Source organism: Nipponia nippon, unplaced genomic scaffold (assembly GCF_047370975.1).
Source record: "Nipponia nippon isolate SJK-2023a ecotype South Korea unplaced genomic scaffold, ASM4737097v1 scaffold_1, whole genome shotgun sequence".
Lineage (NCBI taxonomy): Eukaryota > Metazoa > Chordata > Aves > Pelecaniformes > Threskiornithidae > Nipponia > Nipponia nippon.
This window is the reverse complement of record NW_028262290.1, coordinates 46,067,349-46,082,234: the sequence shown is the minus strand read 5'-3', so window position 1 is coordinate 46,082,234 and position 14,886 is coordinate 46,067,349. Positions and strand designations below refer to the sequence as shown.

At 36.5% G+C, this 14,886-nt stretch overlaps 1 protein-coding gene across 8 annotated transcripts in view; it reads right to left on the bottom strand.

Annotated features, from left to right (window-relative positions):
- Window positions 1–14,886, bottom strand: part of PRKDC (protein kinase, DNA-activated, catalytic subunit) — an 86,470-nt gene that overhangs the window by 47,189 nt on the left and 24,395 nt on the right. For all 8 annotated transcript variants that reach the window (XR_015703845.1, XR_015703848.1, XM_087753706.1 and 5 more), the window contains 14 exons: window positions 13,902–14,035; window positions 13,245–13,499; window positions 11,973–12,199; window positions 10,860–11,068; window positions 10,588–10,720; window positions 9,349–9,507; window positions 8,824–9,027; window positions 6,657–6,842; window positions 5,597–5,701; window positions 4,461–4,628; window positions 4,039–4,166; window positions 2,809–3,016; window positions 1,469–1,647; window positions 201–369 (listed from right to left, as the gene is read on the bottom strand). Coding sequence is in view for 6 of the 8 variants with exons in the window: in XM_087753706.1 (XP_087609832.1) it covers window positions 201–369; window positions 1,469–1,647; window positions 2,809–3,016; window positions 4,039–4,166; window positions 4,461–4,628; window positions 5,597–5,701; window positions 6,657–6,842; window positions 8,824–9,027; window positions 9,349–9,507; window positions 10,588–10,720; window positions 10,860–11,068; window positions 11,973–12,199; window positions 13,245–13,499; window positions 13,902–14,035 (2,464 nt within the window). In the remaining 2 variants the exon portion in view is untranslated. The remainder of the gene's footprint in view (window positions 1–200; window positions 370–1,468; window positions 1,648–2,808; window positions 3,017–4,038; window positions 4,167–4,460; window positions 4,629–5,596; window positions 5,702–6,656; window positions 6,843–8,823; window positions 9,028–9,348; window positions 9,508–10,587; window positions 10,721–10,859; window positions 11,069–11,972; window positions 12,200–13,244; window positions 13,500–13,901; window positions 14,036–14,886) is intronic.

The window sequence follows — 14,886 nt, the reverse complement described above, 5'->3', positions numbered from 1 at the left end:
CAGTAAAACCTTCATCAGCAATTCCCATTGCACGAAGGATGAAAGAAAGTCAGCTACGACTCCTTCTATTGCCTCACTGGGTAGTTTCTTAATATAATTGCATGCCATTCAGGTTTGATTCTTTGATTTATTGCAATCAGGTGAAAACACTTTGTGTCTCATGCTCTGGAAGCCTTCTAACAGCAACAACAGCTTCTTACCTTTTCTGATTTTTCTGTAAAGAGAAAGCCTTGATAAAATTTACTTTCAGTGAAGACACAACTGATAACAGCAATAGCACAATTATACGCTGCACAATGATATTGTCTCCTCTTCTCCAACAGCTGACTCTCTCCTGCCATGTTTTCTGTAAATGCATCATAGCATGACCTTAAAATACAAACAGATAAGAAAACACCATCAGAAGTCTTCTTTTAAGAAGCAGACAAAAGGCCCCAACCAGAGAGCGGTGAATCAACACAATTTCAAGAGTTCTTTATTATTATAGCAGTATCAGCATTAAACCACCTCAGACTTTTTCAAGTTCTCTGCAGGTATATTGCACTAAAATGGAACTGTTCAGCAATGAGAAAGCCAACTTCCCCAGGTATTTACACAGCAGTCCTTAATGTCAGGAATATGATGATAGGCCATTTTCAGATAAGATGGAGATATGTTCCAACGCGTGCACAAATCTCTCTCATGGTCCTTTCCCAAGAAATTATGAATGGACAGGCATGCTAAGCTATGCTACAGATTAGCCAGATTAAACCAGTTTAGATGCAATTTTTATTGATGCTTTGCCCATAGCCATTTATAGATCTTCCGCAAATCATAGCCAAGAAATTCTTTACAGTACTCATAAAACATAGTATTGTAAAATAAAACAAACCAAAAAAAACCAAACAGCAATTCAGGTATCTTATATTTTTTTTTCAGAATATTAAACAAACTAAATAATATTAATTAGCATATATATTCACTATTAATCTTTTGTCCCCCTCTGCAGTGGTGATTAAACCAAATCACACCTACTGTTGTAGGTGTTTTAGGTTGTGCTGCTATATTATGAAATGTAAATGAAAATCCATCCCATCTTCTCATCAATCATATAAATACCTATCTTAGGACACAGAACCATACTCTACATAAAAGTGTAAGTATACTGAAACTGAACTTGTGAAAACACAAATTAAAGGCCAAGAATCATACTGAAAAGCAAAAATAAAAGTACAAGCTTAATAAGAAAAAAAAATGGCAAAAACAGGAGGCAAAAGTTATCCTGACATAGGATTGCAGTCTATGCTAGAGATCATTCTATCAATGCAAATTCAATATTGTGTATTCCATTTAAAATCAAAAGCTACACCTCAGATTACCTTTACCCTTGAACAAATCCATCTTCTGCTTTATATAGCATACTTTAAAAGTGTATCTGCCCAAAACCTAATTAGAAATTAGAAGGAAATAAGAAAAATAATAGTCTTACTTTATTAGCGTCTTGGTAAGTTCATTTCCTTCTACACTCATGGAGCCACGGTAAGCTTGGTTAATTTTAGAGTCCTTGGAGTAAACATCCTCTTTTGAAAGACGCAAATACATCACTTCTAGCAGCTTGTAATACCCCATTTTCTTGGTGACTTGCGTATCAAAAGTATATTCATTGGACTGGAAACAAATAAGCAAAACCTCAGAAAGAGATTTCCTGGATCCTGCCCTTCCTAAGTAGCTCCACAGTCACTCTAGTTTCTACTAAACAGCCTTCAGCTTACTTTTACCTTCTAAAACAGAGAAAAGAGCTGATGATAATAAAAGACTAACAGATTCTGAGTTCCTGTGTAATGCAGTTCTTAAAACTATGTTGACCTGCTCTTTATCAGGTGAGCTGCCTTAACTACAATTGCCCTAAATCATTATAGTGATATTGGAGTAAAATAAGTAGAATACCTAGTAACAGCTCAGACTCATGACACCTGTAAGCAAAACATACATACCTGTCACCATACTGGGTATTATTCATGGGTTTCTTTAAGCACCTCACTTTGGTGCCAACATTTACAGCAACAAAAACATGGTGGGGGTGACTCTACATAAATCTTGGTTTTAGCATTTTGTTTTTAGTAACTATTATTAAATCTGAATAATTTCAGCATCCTGTTAGTCTTGCTGCCTTTAAACAGCTGCATCAGCAAAACCATGAGAGTGAAGAACTATGGGAAGAGCACAGACCTCCACTGACAACAAAATCATTGCGTGTAACTATACTCTGAATTGGAGGATAGGTTGTAAATAGAGAAAGGAAGATCTGCGCTCCTAATCCCTTGCTGAAGGATCTTTGCAATGATTAGAAGATGTGTTTCTTTCTCTAGAAGTAAGGCAGCTAATTTAAGAGCTTTCATTACGGAGGTTGAATACCCCTCTCTCACAACATCACAACATCTCACAACTTCTCTCTGCTACAAATTGTAGCAGACTACAATTTTAAACAGCTTTTATATTTCAAAGTTAGAAGGGGTTTCTGTTTTTGACAGAACTTCAGACCCCTGTAGATATATACAGATAACATTCCGACTTCAATTTTTATACACAGTGGATACGCAAACATACATTAACTTCAAAGCAATGGTGTGTTGGGCAATAAAGAAAAGTTTCTCACTAATAACCTAACCATGTAATTGGCACAAACTTCTGCTTCAAGATAAAGAAAACTGGAAACCAAATGGTTTCAATTAGTGTCTCACTCAAAGTTAAGCAAAATTTACATACCAACACCAGCGTTTTATAAGACCGTCCCCAATCCTAAAAAAAAAATAATAATGTAATTCATACCTTTGTAAATCTGGAATTGAGTACATCCATAGCCTGTACTATAATCTTGCCAAAGAATTCTCTCAGTGCATCCAAGCTGCAGTGCCACAAGAGAGTGAGGAGGGAGCGATCCACAAACGCTTGACGGGTACTATTTGAAAGAAGGTCTTCACTCTGGAACATTTTGTGAACAGTGTCCAACAGTATCACTTGTTTGTCAGTGGTGCTCCTAAACAAGATGGAAAACTCGAGATGAAAACTCTACCAGACTCCATTTATGTTTTAAAACTCCCTGGCATTTAAAATTTTTACTGTCTGCGTTCATATGCTCTTGGGTTATCATCCTACAAGACATGCAAGATCAAGTTGAATTGCCACTTATTGTGGAGCTCTCCAAAGAAAATCTCAGCTTCTTACTCTGAAACAGATGGTAAACTTGTTTGTATATCTTTATTACTTTAATCCAAAAGCAATCATTAGTTTTCTCAGTCCCTTTTCACTGAACAACCTAAAAAAAAAATAAATATCTGGTACACGTGAAGGATGGGGGCAAACAAGGAAAAAAAAAAGGAGATTTCACTTTTATCAGGTCCTTCTGTGGCCTATCAAGTGTTCCACTACTAGATGAACTGTTGTTCTGAATAATTTTATAAAAGCTAAAACTTCAGAAATGGGATTTGGGCATAAGATGAATGACTTTGTCCAGGAAACTACATGGTCCAAAATAGTCACTACTTAATAGGTCATCACGAATTGGAATGTTTAGTTTGGAAGAGAGACTGAAGACCTCTTCTGTGGACAGAGCATGTTTGAGTTTACAGTTTACCAATCTGGAAACATTCCATTAAATAAACGTGCTGTTGTGTTTTGAAAGGTGTTGAACAAAGTAATTCACTGTCAGTTTAAGTGTTATCAACTTAAGTGATCATGTGGTTATACAGGGAGTGCAAATATAGGTATCACACCCAATTACTATCTTCAACTGAATTCTGCTGGAACACACTAATTTACAGAAGGCTTTACAAAATTTGCCCAGGCATTGGAAGTGTTATCTGGAAGTTGGTGCCACTCGTTCATACTTAAGAAATATTTTTGAAATGTGAAGACAAAAGCAAAATCTGAATTAAAACTATTATGTAAAACTTTATGTGTAAATCATTACTATTACAAGGACAACATAATAGAGGAAGCACATTTGCTTCAGCAAAACTTCAATGAGACCAAGAGCAAAATCCAACAGACCAAACTCACCTTCTGGAAATTGTTTTGAAGCTGGCTTGAAATAAGTCCTCCATGAAATGTCTGTGGTCCCTACAGAGGACTTCTGTCATCAACTGCAACAACATCGGACTCTGAGACAATTCCAGTGCATCTAAAAACTGAAAAAAGAAGTAATGCATAAAACAAGGAGCCACACTGGATCCGAACAATTCCATCTAATTGTGTAATTATTTTTCTGATCAGAAGCAGATGCTCAGAAGGATATGTGTATTTAATGTGGAATTCAATACGTATCTTTAAGTTAAATTTCTGGATAAAGACATAACTCAGAAACAGAAAAGCTGATTTCCTTACATGAACTGAAGGTATCTCTAACTCCAGACTCAGTGAAACATTGTTTCTTGACATAGTTCACTTAAGCTTCTGATTACACATTCGCTAAAAATACTGACCTTTTTAGTGCAGTCGACATAGTTATTGTGCTTCAAGGTTCCTTTCGGAAACTCATCTGACCTCATGGGAAAATTGAAAGCTACAAGTTGATCAAGAGCATTCTTAAGGTCATAAAGTTTTTCTCCAGTCAAATTAGTGAAGAACGGAAGAATTATCACTGCTTGGCCCTGAAGAAAAGAAATGCAGTTTCACACTAAAGAAATTATTCTCTAACTATGAAGCAAGCTGAATAGGACCACAAAATAATCATCAGCAGCTGTGCTTACTGATTCAATGGCTCAGTGTACTGATAAAGGTTACGTAGCTGCTCATCTTTCAGGTGCTAGTTCAGAAAATAAGCTTCAGTCACTGCTGAGTGGGAGTTAAAAGCTAATTAATATCTCATGGCTGACATGGCTATGAATAAGACCTCATTGTTCTTCTAAGCAAGCACCCAGTATCACACAAGTCACTGATTTAATGCACTACCTGGCAGCTAAAGCAAGATCCCAAACTTTATTTTGAATGCACAGTAAAGTACAAAACTCTGTCTAGCCAAAGGTAGACTGATAGTGCAGCAACCACGCAAAGCTGTTTTGTAAGTAGAAAATTTTAAATCTTCTAGTCCAAACGTTATGCTCCAGCATGTTTGATAACTTCTACTTTCAGTATGCAGCACTTTATCTCCCTCTCCTGACCAAGCCACATATAGCAGTTAATCCATTAGTACTGGTCTCATGCTTGCAGACATGGACATTAAAATCATGGCAGACATTTGTAATTTGACATGTAGGAAATGCTAATCCTTGCTAAAAGCCTGATGAGCTGTCACTTCTCAAATGAACCCTTTAGAGGTCTAAACTATTTGCAACTAACAGTAAGTTTCTTCCTAAAAATTACATGCCCTTCAGTAGGGCAAGAAAAAAAGGAGCATCTAAAACCAAAACACATCATCTGTGATATTGCCTTCTGTCTGAAGAACAAAAAGGACGATTTACAATTTTTAGGATGTTGAATAGGAAAACAAAAAATGGAACTGGTGTCCATGTTACTGTGCAAACTAATGTAAAATTTAAGCCCAGTAACAGCGAATTTCGTGAACGACTAACATTCTAATCTGGGGAGGCCAGTGAAGCCACTGAAGTAAGCCATTTACCTTAAGATTTAAGCCTAAATTCTGATCAGTAAGTAGACTGGTATAGGTATTAAAAACAGCTGTAAATGCTTCATGATTGGTATTGAAAGAAACTGAAGAGTCTATCTGGAACGACAGAAGAAACAAAAAAATTATGATTTTTTTTTTTTTTAAACTAGTCAAAGAGATCATTGTATTAATGAACAATAAAAACCCCACGAGATAGAGAGTTGTTTATTTCCAAAAATACACTGAATTAACAGAAAGCACATACAGAGTAATTTTGGTTCTAAAAGGACTATCACAAAGAATTCTAAAAGCTCCTACATAATACAAACAAAATCATAATGTTGGATATTTTCCAGTTCAAAAAAATATCAAGCTCCCTCTCAAAGCTGGATTTCCTACTGGTCACTTCACTGCCACCTAATGTAGCAATACAGATCACATTCTGTGTCCTAACGCAGACCTTTAAAACAATTCAAGTTTAAAATAATTAATTATAAAAAAGAAAAGAAAATTCTCAATACATGATCTTTTTGTATATTTGCATACAGCTACTTTTACAAGTTCCTAAAAAACCCCAATAGGATAAGTAGATAAATTATGTTTTCAAAATAGAGAAAGAAAAAAAAGACCAAAACCCCAATGTAACAGAAATTAAAGGTCTTTGAAATAAAGATCTTTCTGCAGTCTGTTGATATGGGTGACTTTGTAGTCACTCCATTGTGACTTTCTGGATGCCAACATGACAAAGAATGTTATGAGAGGCTGCTTAGTTTCAAAGTTTACTCTCTGCACTTGTACCTATTCTCCAGAAGGAAAAGAGGCAGCTAAAACATGAGGGCAGTTTAAAAAAAAAAAAGGTGGGGGGGTGAGAAGAGCAAAATCTAGTAATATCTGCCTGTCCAAATATTTTTGTACTTTGCAAATAAAAAAAACCAGATTCTGATATCGTCCAACTTTTTTTTCTTTCTTTTTCCAAACATAAAACATTAGAATGAAGTAGTATTTCTTTAAAACAAGATACAATTCCTACAGAAGTAGAAAAGTTACCTGGATTTTATAAAGCAACGCATACCTGCAGAACTTTTGCCAGCAGGGTCAAGACTGCCATTTTGCCCTCAGGAGCTGAACCTTTGGCCCACCAGCTGTCAAGTTTCTTCCAGTTTCTTAGTACAGCTGTGACCAGTTTCACTCCTTGCTGCTTGCGTACAGTACGCTCCTTAAAACTCTGATCTAACATGCCATTCAAAATGCTACCAACCTGGAAGGAAAATGAACAGGTAGATTCTTGCATCCCAAATGAAAGGATGATAGGATCTCTTCATTGGTATGGGCAATCATAAAAAAGCATCACAGATTCAGGAGAACAGAACACCTGACTCAAAAAGTTTCTTGTTAAAAGGGAAAGAAGAAAATCCCTTCAACTTGGGCTTTTTCTGTCTGACTTACTATTTGTCCTAAAAGCACCTAAATCAGAAGCACGTTTCTCTTCTTTGGAAGAAAAGAAAGCTAACTCTGTCAGAAAGCTAAGATTAGGATCTAAAATTAGAAGATCTTAATTCTATCCCACATCCTTAAACATAACTGTATTTAATGGAAAATAAATGCCTAATTAAGGAAATCTGAAAATCCTACCCTGATATATCAGCAAACTTAAGTTTAATTTATTGCATCACATAGCAATGCTAGATTTAAATCTCAGAAGGATAAAGGAGATGTCTCTCTCCAGGAAATTAAAAGCATACACTTTTCAAAAAAAAGAGACTTCTATCCAATGTACTCCTGTTTCAATCAGAGTACAGCAATTTCTTCCCATACCTTTTTTGTGAATATGGAGAAATAGATGATAATCCAGAAAGACTCTAAAGATCAATACTTGAAAATTTCAGTTAGTGTAAAGCTGAGAAATAAGAGAAATAGAACATATGCTAACTTATTTGCATACATTTTGAAAAGAAACATAAAACCATGGCATACCAGATATGAACTAAGTACGCTTCAATCTCTTTTCTTCACAGTCTAAGAAAGACCTGATTAAAACTAATGGTCACTGACTTCCAAACCTGAATTCTGCATTCTCCTCTTGAACCACGTAATAAACTGGATTAATGTTATCATCAGACAACAGAAAAGTGTTTGTTTGACCCGATTTGGCTATTTATCTTAATTAAATTAATGAAGTGCAGATTTTTAACACTATTGCTACATGTAGCCAGTGTAAATTAGTAGTCTATCATTTATCAGAGACACTTTTAAATGTCAATCTACTGTGGCACGGTCTGCACAGGAAATACTACAAAGTCAGCACAAGAACCAGCCTTTTAAAACATACATACATTTCTCTACAATCAAATTAAACAATTTCTGGTATCATAAAAATTTATGCTCCTGGTGTTTTAAAATGTTACTTGGAAGCAATATCTTTAAGCATAACATCTTGGATAAAAAAAGATCCAATTATTTTTAAAAGGATGATCTATTTTCTTGAGTATCTTTTTAAGCAAAAGGGAAAATGGACTTTTGATATTTCTTTTTGATCCTTCTGTTTGTCAGAAGCACTGAAAGAAGGCTTCTCAATTATAACACGCTTCCCTTGTGGACCTGAAGGTGAGCTCTACATTAATAAGTAGTGTCGACCAACGGGATAAAATCTTTTGAGCAAAACAAGTGGTGCTGAGACTAAGTACATGACATCTACCCTGTATTTACTTCAGGTCACAGGGGACTGTGTGTGTGTATGTGTTTGTGTCTCTTTTTAATACTTTGATCTAGCTCTACTCTAGTCCTGCAGACTAAATGCCCATTAGTGGTTGGAGTTCATTTTCCATTTCAGTTTTATCCAAAATAAATCCAGTCCACATGCTCTGGGACCACTCTACAATTAAAATCAAAACACAGTAGATAGGAACAATCAGACTTGCTTTAAAAGGACATTCTCGATCTGAAGTACTATGCAAAAAAATCCTGAAATTCAGATTTCAGGATAGGTAATAGGTAAGCACTCTCCACTCAGTTTGATGTAAGATGACAGACAGCCTGTTATGCCAGGGTGCCAGAGATCATGAAGGTATCACCAGTAGGCACCAGTAGACCATGACAAAAAAAAAAAACAAACAAAAACCAAAAACCAAATGCACTTTTTCCCTGCTACACACTCAGTTACATCTACCTATAACAACAAGAAAAGTGTTACCTCTAACATTCCCATTTGACTTTAAAAGGATAAAGAAGACGTCTAATACCATTTGGGGATTGCTGACAGATGATTCCATAAGCTGGACTATGATCACATCCAGGTTTTTCAGCAGCTGTTGATTGATGGTTTCTGAGAACAGGCTGTAGAAATACTGTCCATGAGAAAAATTGATCAGGTTCTTCTGGGATGCTCCTGATAATGGCACAGATAACACCACTGTGTTCAACAGCAGACTTACTAGCTCCTCACACTGTGAAAATTAAGGTATAGAGACAGAGTTATCTCAAGCACATTAGAGTCCATTCATTTCTTACAAAAGTGCATGAATTTTTTAAAGCTTCCATCCCAAACTCTTTCATGTTACCAGAAAGCACAAAAATAAAGCACGAACAGTATTCTGAAATGCTTGTTACCTACAATTGCCACTCAGTTAAACCAAAGAATCCTTACAGTTCCTCTGTAAGATTATGAATAAAACATTAGCCTTATCTACCCAAAATATGGGTAGAAGATGACCGATGATGAGTATTAAATGATGATTCAGTATTAGAACTGGAGAACCATATCCTACCTGGTCATCAATAGCAAAGGCTAGCTGCAGGAGTTTATCAGCTAATCGCTTACTGCTGATGTCTAACGATGGAAGAGATATCCTTTCACCCCCAGGTGCAATACCTTTATAAACAACTGAAAGAAGCTTAGAGCCAACTGAGAAATGAGGCCCTTCATCCTATGGAAATAAACAAACAAGTGACAATTAATATAAGCTGAAAAAAAAATAACAGAGGCCTTCCAATCCACCTGTATAGCTAATGAAAACACTTGAACTCCAGGTCATTTTCTTATAAAGCGATGCAAATATACCATGACAAGACACCTTTCTAACTGAGAAACAAGACTTTTAACGAGACAACCCTGTTGTGTACAAAGTTCAGAACAAACTAACAGTCATTTGAAAATCTTCAAAAGATTCTGATCCTCCTCCAGATCTTTTTCAGATAACAACACTACTACAAAAATAAAATGAACAGCTTAGTCAGAACGGGTGAGGCACAAAAGGTAAACCATGCAGCTCCTTGAATATCACCATCCTACAATCACAGCTCTAGCTTTTGTATAGACGTAGAGGATATATGGCAAACACTCCACAGAAATTAAATGTTTTGTTACTTGCTAAATATAGCCTTGTCACCAGTAGACAAATTGTCTCAGTCCTTGTGGCTGTTGTGTAGCCTGTTTTCCTTCAATCGCCTAAAGTAAAATAGATTGACTACAATCAGAAACTCAGTAGAAAGAGTTCTTTTGGAGTAATATAGCCTAGATCCCCACGGCCCAACTGCTCTCCATCCTGTCTTCCTGTAACTCAGACCCACTACATTCCTTCTGATCATCCAGAATGTAAGCCTTTTCTAATTTCCCTCATCACTTTGAATGTTCTCCATCTAAAAACTGTTGAAAAATGCTTCCTTTATACGATAGTAAATCCTGATTTTTTGAGCTTTCAGTCTTGTGAAGCTCACTAAAAGGAAGTTTCAGGTAGATTCTGGTTGCTTCCAGGCCCTGGAAAATTGGAGAAAGACAGACATAATTATGAAGATCGTTCAAACCTCAGTATTGTGCTACTCAGATTTGCAGAATAAACATAAAACATTTATTTCTGATCCTATTCAACACCAGCTCTTCACTGTTGATCTCATTTTACACAATGTCTTCATCTGATTTGTTCTCTGTTTTCATACTGGCCTTTTACAGAGGAAAAGCTCTTTACTGTATAAAAACATTCACCATTATTTTCTGGATAAACAGTTACCTGACTGTGAAGAACTGAATGCAGCAGGCCAGATTTCTGGAGCTGTTGGCAGGCAGAAAGGACGGCACTTAATCTAACTTGATCAAAACGTGCATCTGAATTAAACAGATCAACAGAACAAAGGTCCTCAAGGCTAATGAGAAAAGAGAAGCAATAACATTACACTGGTGGGGAGCTCCATGTGCAACCATACACAACATTATTTACTTTCCATTTCTCATGGTGAGTGGCGTTTGTTCTGGATTCATGCTTACCAGAAAGCCCCTACTTACCTCTGCGGTGTGATTCTTTTTTTTATGCACAGTTTCAAAGTTTCCTTATAGGGAGATTTCATCAAAGCTTTCATGAGTCTTACTGAGATATCTGGGAGATTTTTCATGACTTGCACATCAGCAGTGTTAAAGCCTACATGTGACGGATCACACACTGTCATCACCAGAAGCTCTATAAGGCTTGCATTAAGCAATTCCTTCTCAAGTAGCTGGAAAGAATAAAACATTAAATAAAAGCTTTATTTAAAAATCCATTTAGATTTCCCTATTTTATTCTTCATAAGTTATCATTAGTCCATATATCTAAAACGAAACAAAGCACAGAACAGTAACTATTCTCATTAAGTGACATTCTCTTTCTCTATGAAATGTCTGACTTTCAATCAATCGTGCTAATACACAGAAATTAAGTATTTATAAAAATATACACAAGATATATGCTATCTCATCAAACTGCACATAAGATCTTTTATGTCTATCTAGGCCTGTTTCAGTCTTGATTATACATCTGTAATCACCTTGAAACCAGATGTACACCTCTGTGCATGTTATTAGAGATTTGCTTAAAAGAAGAGACAGTTGCAGTTTCAGAACTAAACCTGGCAGTGTAAGTTTCATAAGAGACTCATAAGTCCTATACTTCACATAGTTAAATACAGTTTATATTGCATCAAAGCCAGGCAAATGGAGAGACCTGAATATCTACACTGAATTCAAGAAAGAATTGCCACAATCTGCCTTTCAAGCAGCTATCACCTCCTCACATTTAAGGCCATCAGGAGTCACGCAGGAAATAATCATTGCAAGTACTCCATACAGAACGACAATCTCATAATCAATATACAGGAGTCTCACAGTCAACATACAACTGGAATACACAGGAAATACTAATTCCCCTAATCAAAACTACATCAACCACTAAAATTAACTTTGCAATATAATTCTTTTTACTTACAGGCAAAGATGGTAACAGTTCCCCATGCCTAGTCATCAATTTCAATTAAAGCACCTCTGAAGCTGATATTCTCCAGCAAACTAACATCACAATGAAAACACAAATCTAACTACGTATAAAGTTTGTATTTTTTATCCGTTACAGATTTCAGTGCCTACCTTCCAGAAATCCTGCTGGCATGTTTCCAGGATCATGGTGACAAACTCCATGATTCGGACTATAATGGTACACTTGCTGTAATTATACACATCTCTCTCTTGTGGACTGAACATGCTGCCTTTTGAACTGCAATCAAAGCACTGCTCTGCTGCATGAATATCATGCAAAGCAATAGTTTCAAGGAAGAACTGCACAGCCTCCAAGAATGAAGATCTTTCATTTACACCTAAGAAGAATCATACTAAGTTGAAATGATACAGTAGCTCTCAACTTTTAAATATATTATTTTATGTTGGGAAGAAAACAGTTGTACTGAGATGATAAACAGAAAACCATCACACATCACACCAGTATTTTCTGAAAGTCATATGCCAGTTCCAAATATTAACATTCTGGGCAGTGAAGGGTAACTTTCTACTTATTGATCATTATAAGCCCTTATTAATGATAATGATTTAAGCATGTGTAATAAAAAGGATGAAAATTTTAAATCCCTATTTTTGAATTGTTTGGCCCTATGCTAACTGCATCCAACAATGATGTTACAGTATTGTTTTAAACCAAGACAGAGAGGACACTCATAGACTATCTAGAACTTGTACAAGACTTCATATATTAAGTAACTATGCAACTGTACTGTCAGTGATAAAAAGCATTTTGTTCAGACCTGCATGAATAATAAAAACTTTTTGATAGAGACACAATGGCTATAAAAGGTATTACTATGCACACGATCAAAATTCAAATACAAGGCTTCTGAACCTGATGCAATTGAAGCATTAGGAACTGAAGAAAGGTAAGATGTACAGGACTTGAAGTGAAAAGGGGACTTCATTCATTGCTTTCTGATAGCTCCCTCCAGACATTAAGAGCAAGTAAAAAGCTTTGGAAGGATTTAAAAAAAAAACCAAAAAACAACAATAACAAAATCTATTGCTCTCAGCAGCAGAGGGAAATTAGCTGTACAGCATCATTTTTTTAAGATGAGATAGAGTAAAACAAGTCGCTGGTGAGTGGATGACTGAGAGACAGGCTTGTAAAGGTATATTTCTAGGACTAAAAGGAAACATTTTAAGACACACTATTAACAAAGTACTACTTAATCAAAAACCATCCAGTACAACAACTGTCATTGAAACCTTTGGGATAATTGGTAAAATTCATCAACTCTACATTTAAGAAAAAAGCTTCAAGTCCAAGTTAGGAACTCGCCTTGGATGGACTTTGTGTAACAGACATGAACGAACCTAATGTAACAGTTAATCGCTCACCCAGTATTTCATGAGGTTTGATCATTCGCAGCTCAAAGAATGTATTGTAGCAGTCCAGTGCTGCTAAGAACATATCCATCCACCGCATGACAGTCTGTAAACTGAAGGGCTCCTGCATACCATTGAGAGTTGGCTGAGAAAGGATCCCAGATGGACTTTTGGCATCGCTGCCACCTCCTTCAAATTTGTTAATTAGAAAAGAAACATCTTGGTTTTTTAGAACATTAGCCAGCCAAGAAGATGGAGACTTGTTTCCTGATAGAAATAAAAACACAAATATAAATTCTCTAGGAAAAACACACTTCAAGCTAGCAAGAAATTAGAAGCAAATGGACTGACGTGCCCACGCTCTTTGTTTCAACCTGGGCCTTCTAGTCAGCAAATACTGCCTTCGTAGCTGGGTGCAACAGCAGTTCTGGGCCTGTAAGTTCTCCTTCCTGTCCAGAAGGAAGTTCGCAATAAAACCCTCTTCTATTACACAAACCCTGAGGTTGTCACAATATCTGATTTCCAGTATGAGCAACTACTTAGTTTCTATTTAACAGCAGTGAGTGAACAGACATTTACTTCAAAAAGAATTTTTCTTGTAATTAATACTTTGCACAGAAAATGTTGAGGGAATGCACACACAGTATTTAGAAAGCAAAGATACAATACCTGGTAATAAAGGAACAAATTCATAGAAGAGCTCCATGGCTTTATGTCGGCACTCTGTCTGAGGTCGTCCACACTGCACTAAGAGCCACATGACAATGTCCACAAGACACACTGACTTAGTAGCTGGAAATCCTCTGCACAAAAATATTAGGGATTAACAGCCCTCATGACATCTACCATGAAGCCATAGTCTTTCAGTCGAAAAAAATCAGTGTTCCATAAGCATTATGAATGTCCTTTTATCTGTCTAACCAAAACCCATCTACATTACAAGGAAGAACTCTTCTACAAGCACGTCCTGCACTGCTTTCCTTTCTCCCCACTCTACTTTGGATCCTCAGAGAATAGTCCTTGTGGCAAAATTTTGAAAAGCAGAGTCAGGTCTCCTTCCTTCTCTTTGTAACTCTCAGAGAGACAAAAATGGATATTAAAGCTTAAATAAGCCTGCACAGTTTTATCCCATCCCTAATTATCCAGTCTCCTAACTTACCATATGCCACAGCAGTAAGCTAATTCCGATTCCACTCACCTGTTTTTTTAGCATCACAGGATAATTCAGGTAAAAAGGGGCCTCAGGAGGGCTCTAGTCCAACCTCCTGCTCAAAGCAGGGTCAGCTATGTGATCAGACTAGGTGACTCAGGGCTTCATCCAGCCTGATACTGAATCCATTCTTGCTTCTTCCACCTTTTTCACTACCCCTCTTTAATCACCAATCATCCTACTGCTGCTTGTCCTACTTCTGCTTATACTTACAACAATTAAAAAAAAAAAAAAAAAAAAAAGACTTGGGAGGAATTTCCTCCAAACACTCTGTAACACCAGTACTAACGTTATAATAAACACTGCTATGTGGGAAACGTTGTTTTCTTTCCCTTCTGTCCTGGCCAAACTAAAGCAAGCTCTCTGTTCTGAGCTCACCAAGGTGGAATAAAGAATCATCATCACGATCCTTTTTTATCACGTCCAGCATTTCTCACCAGTGGT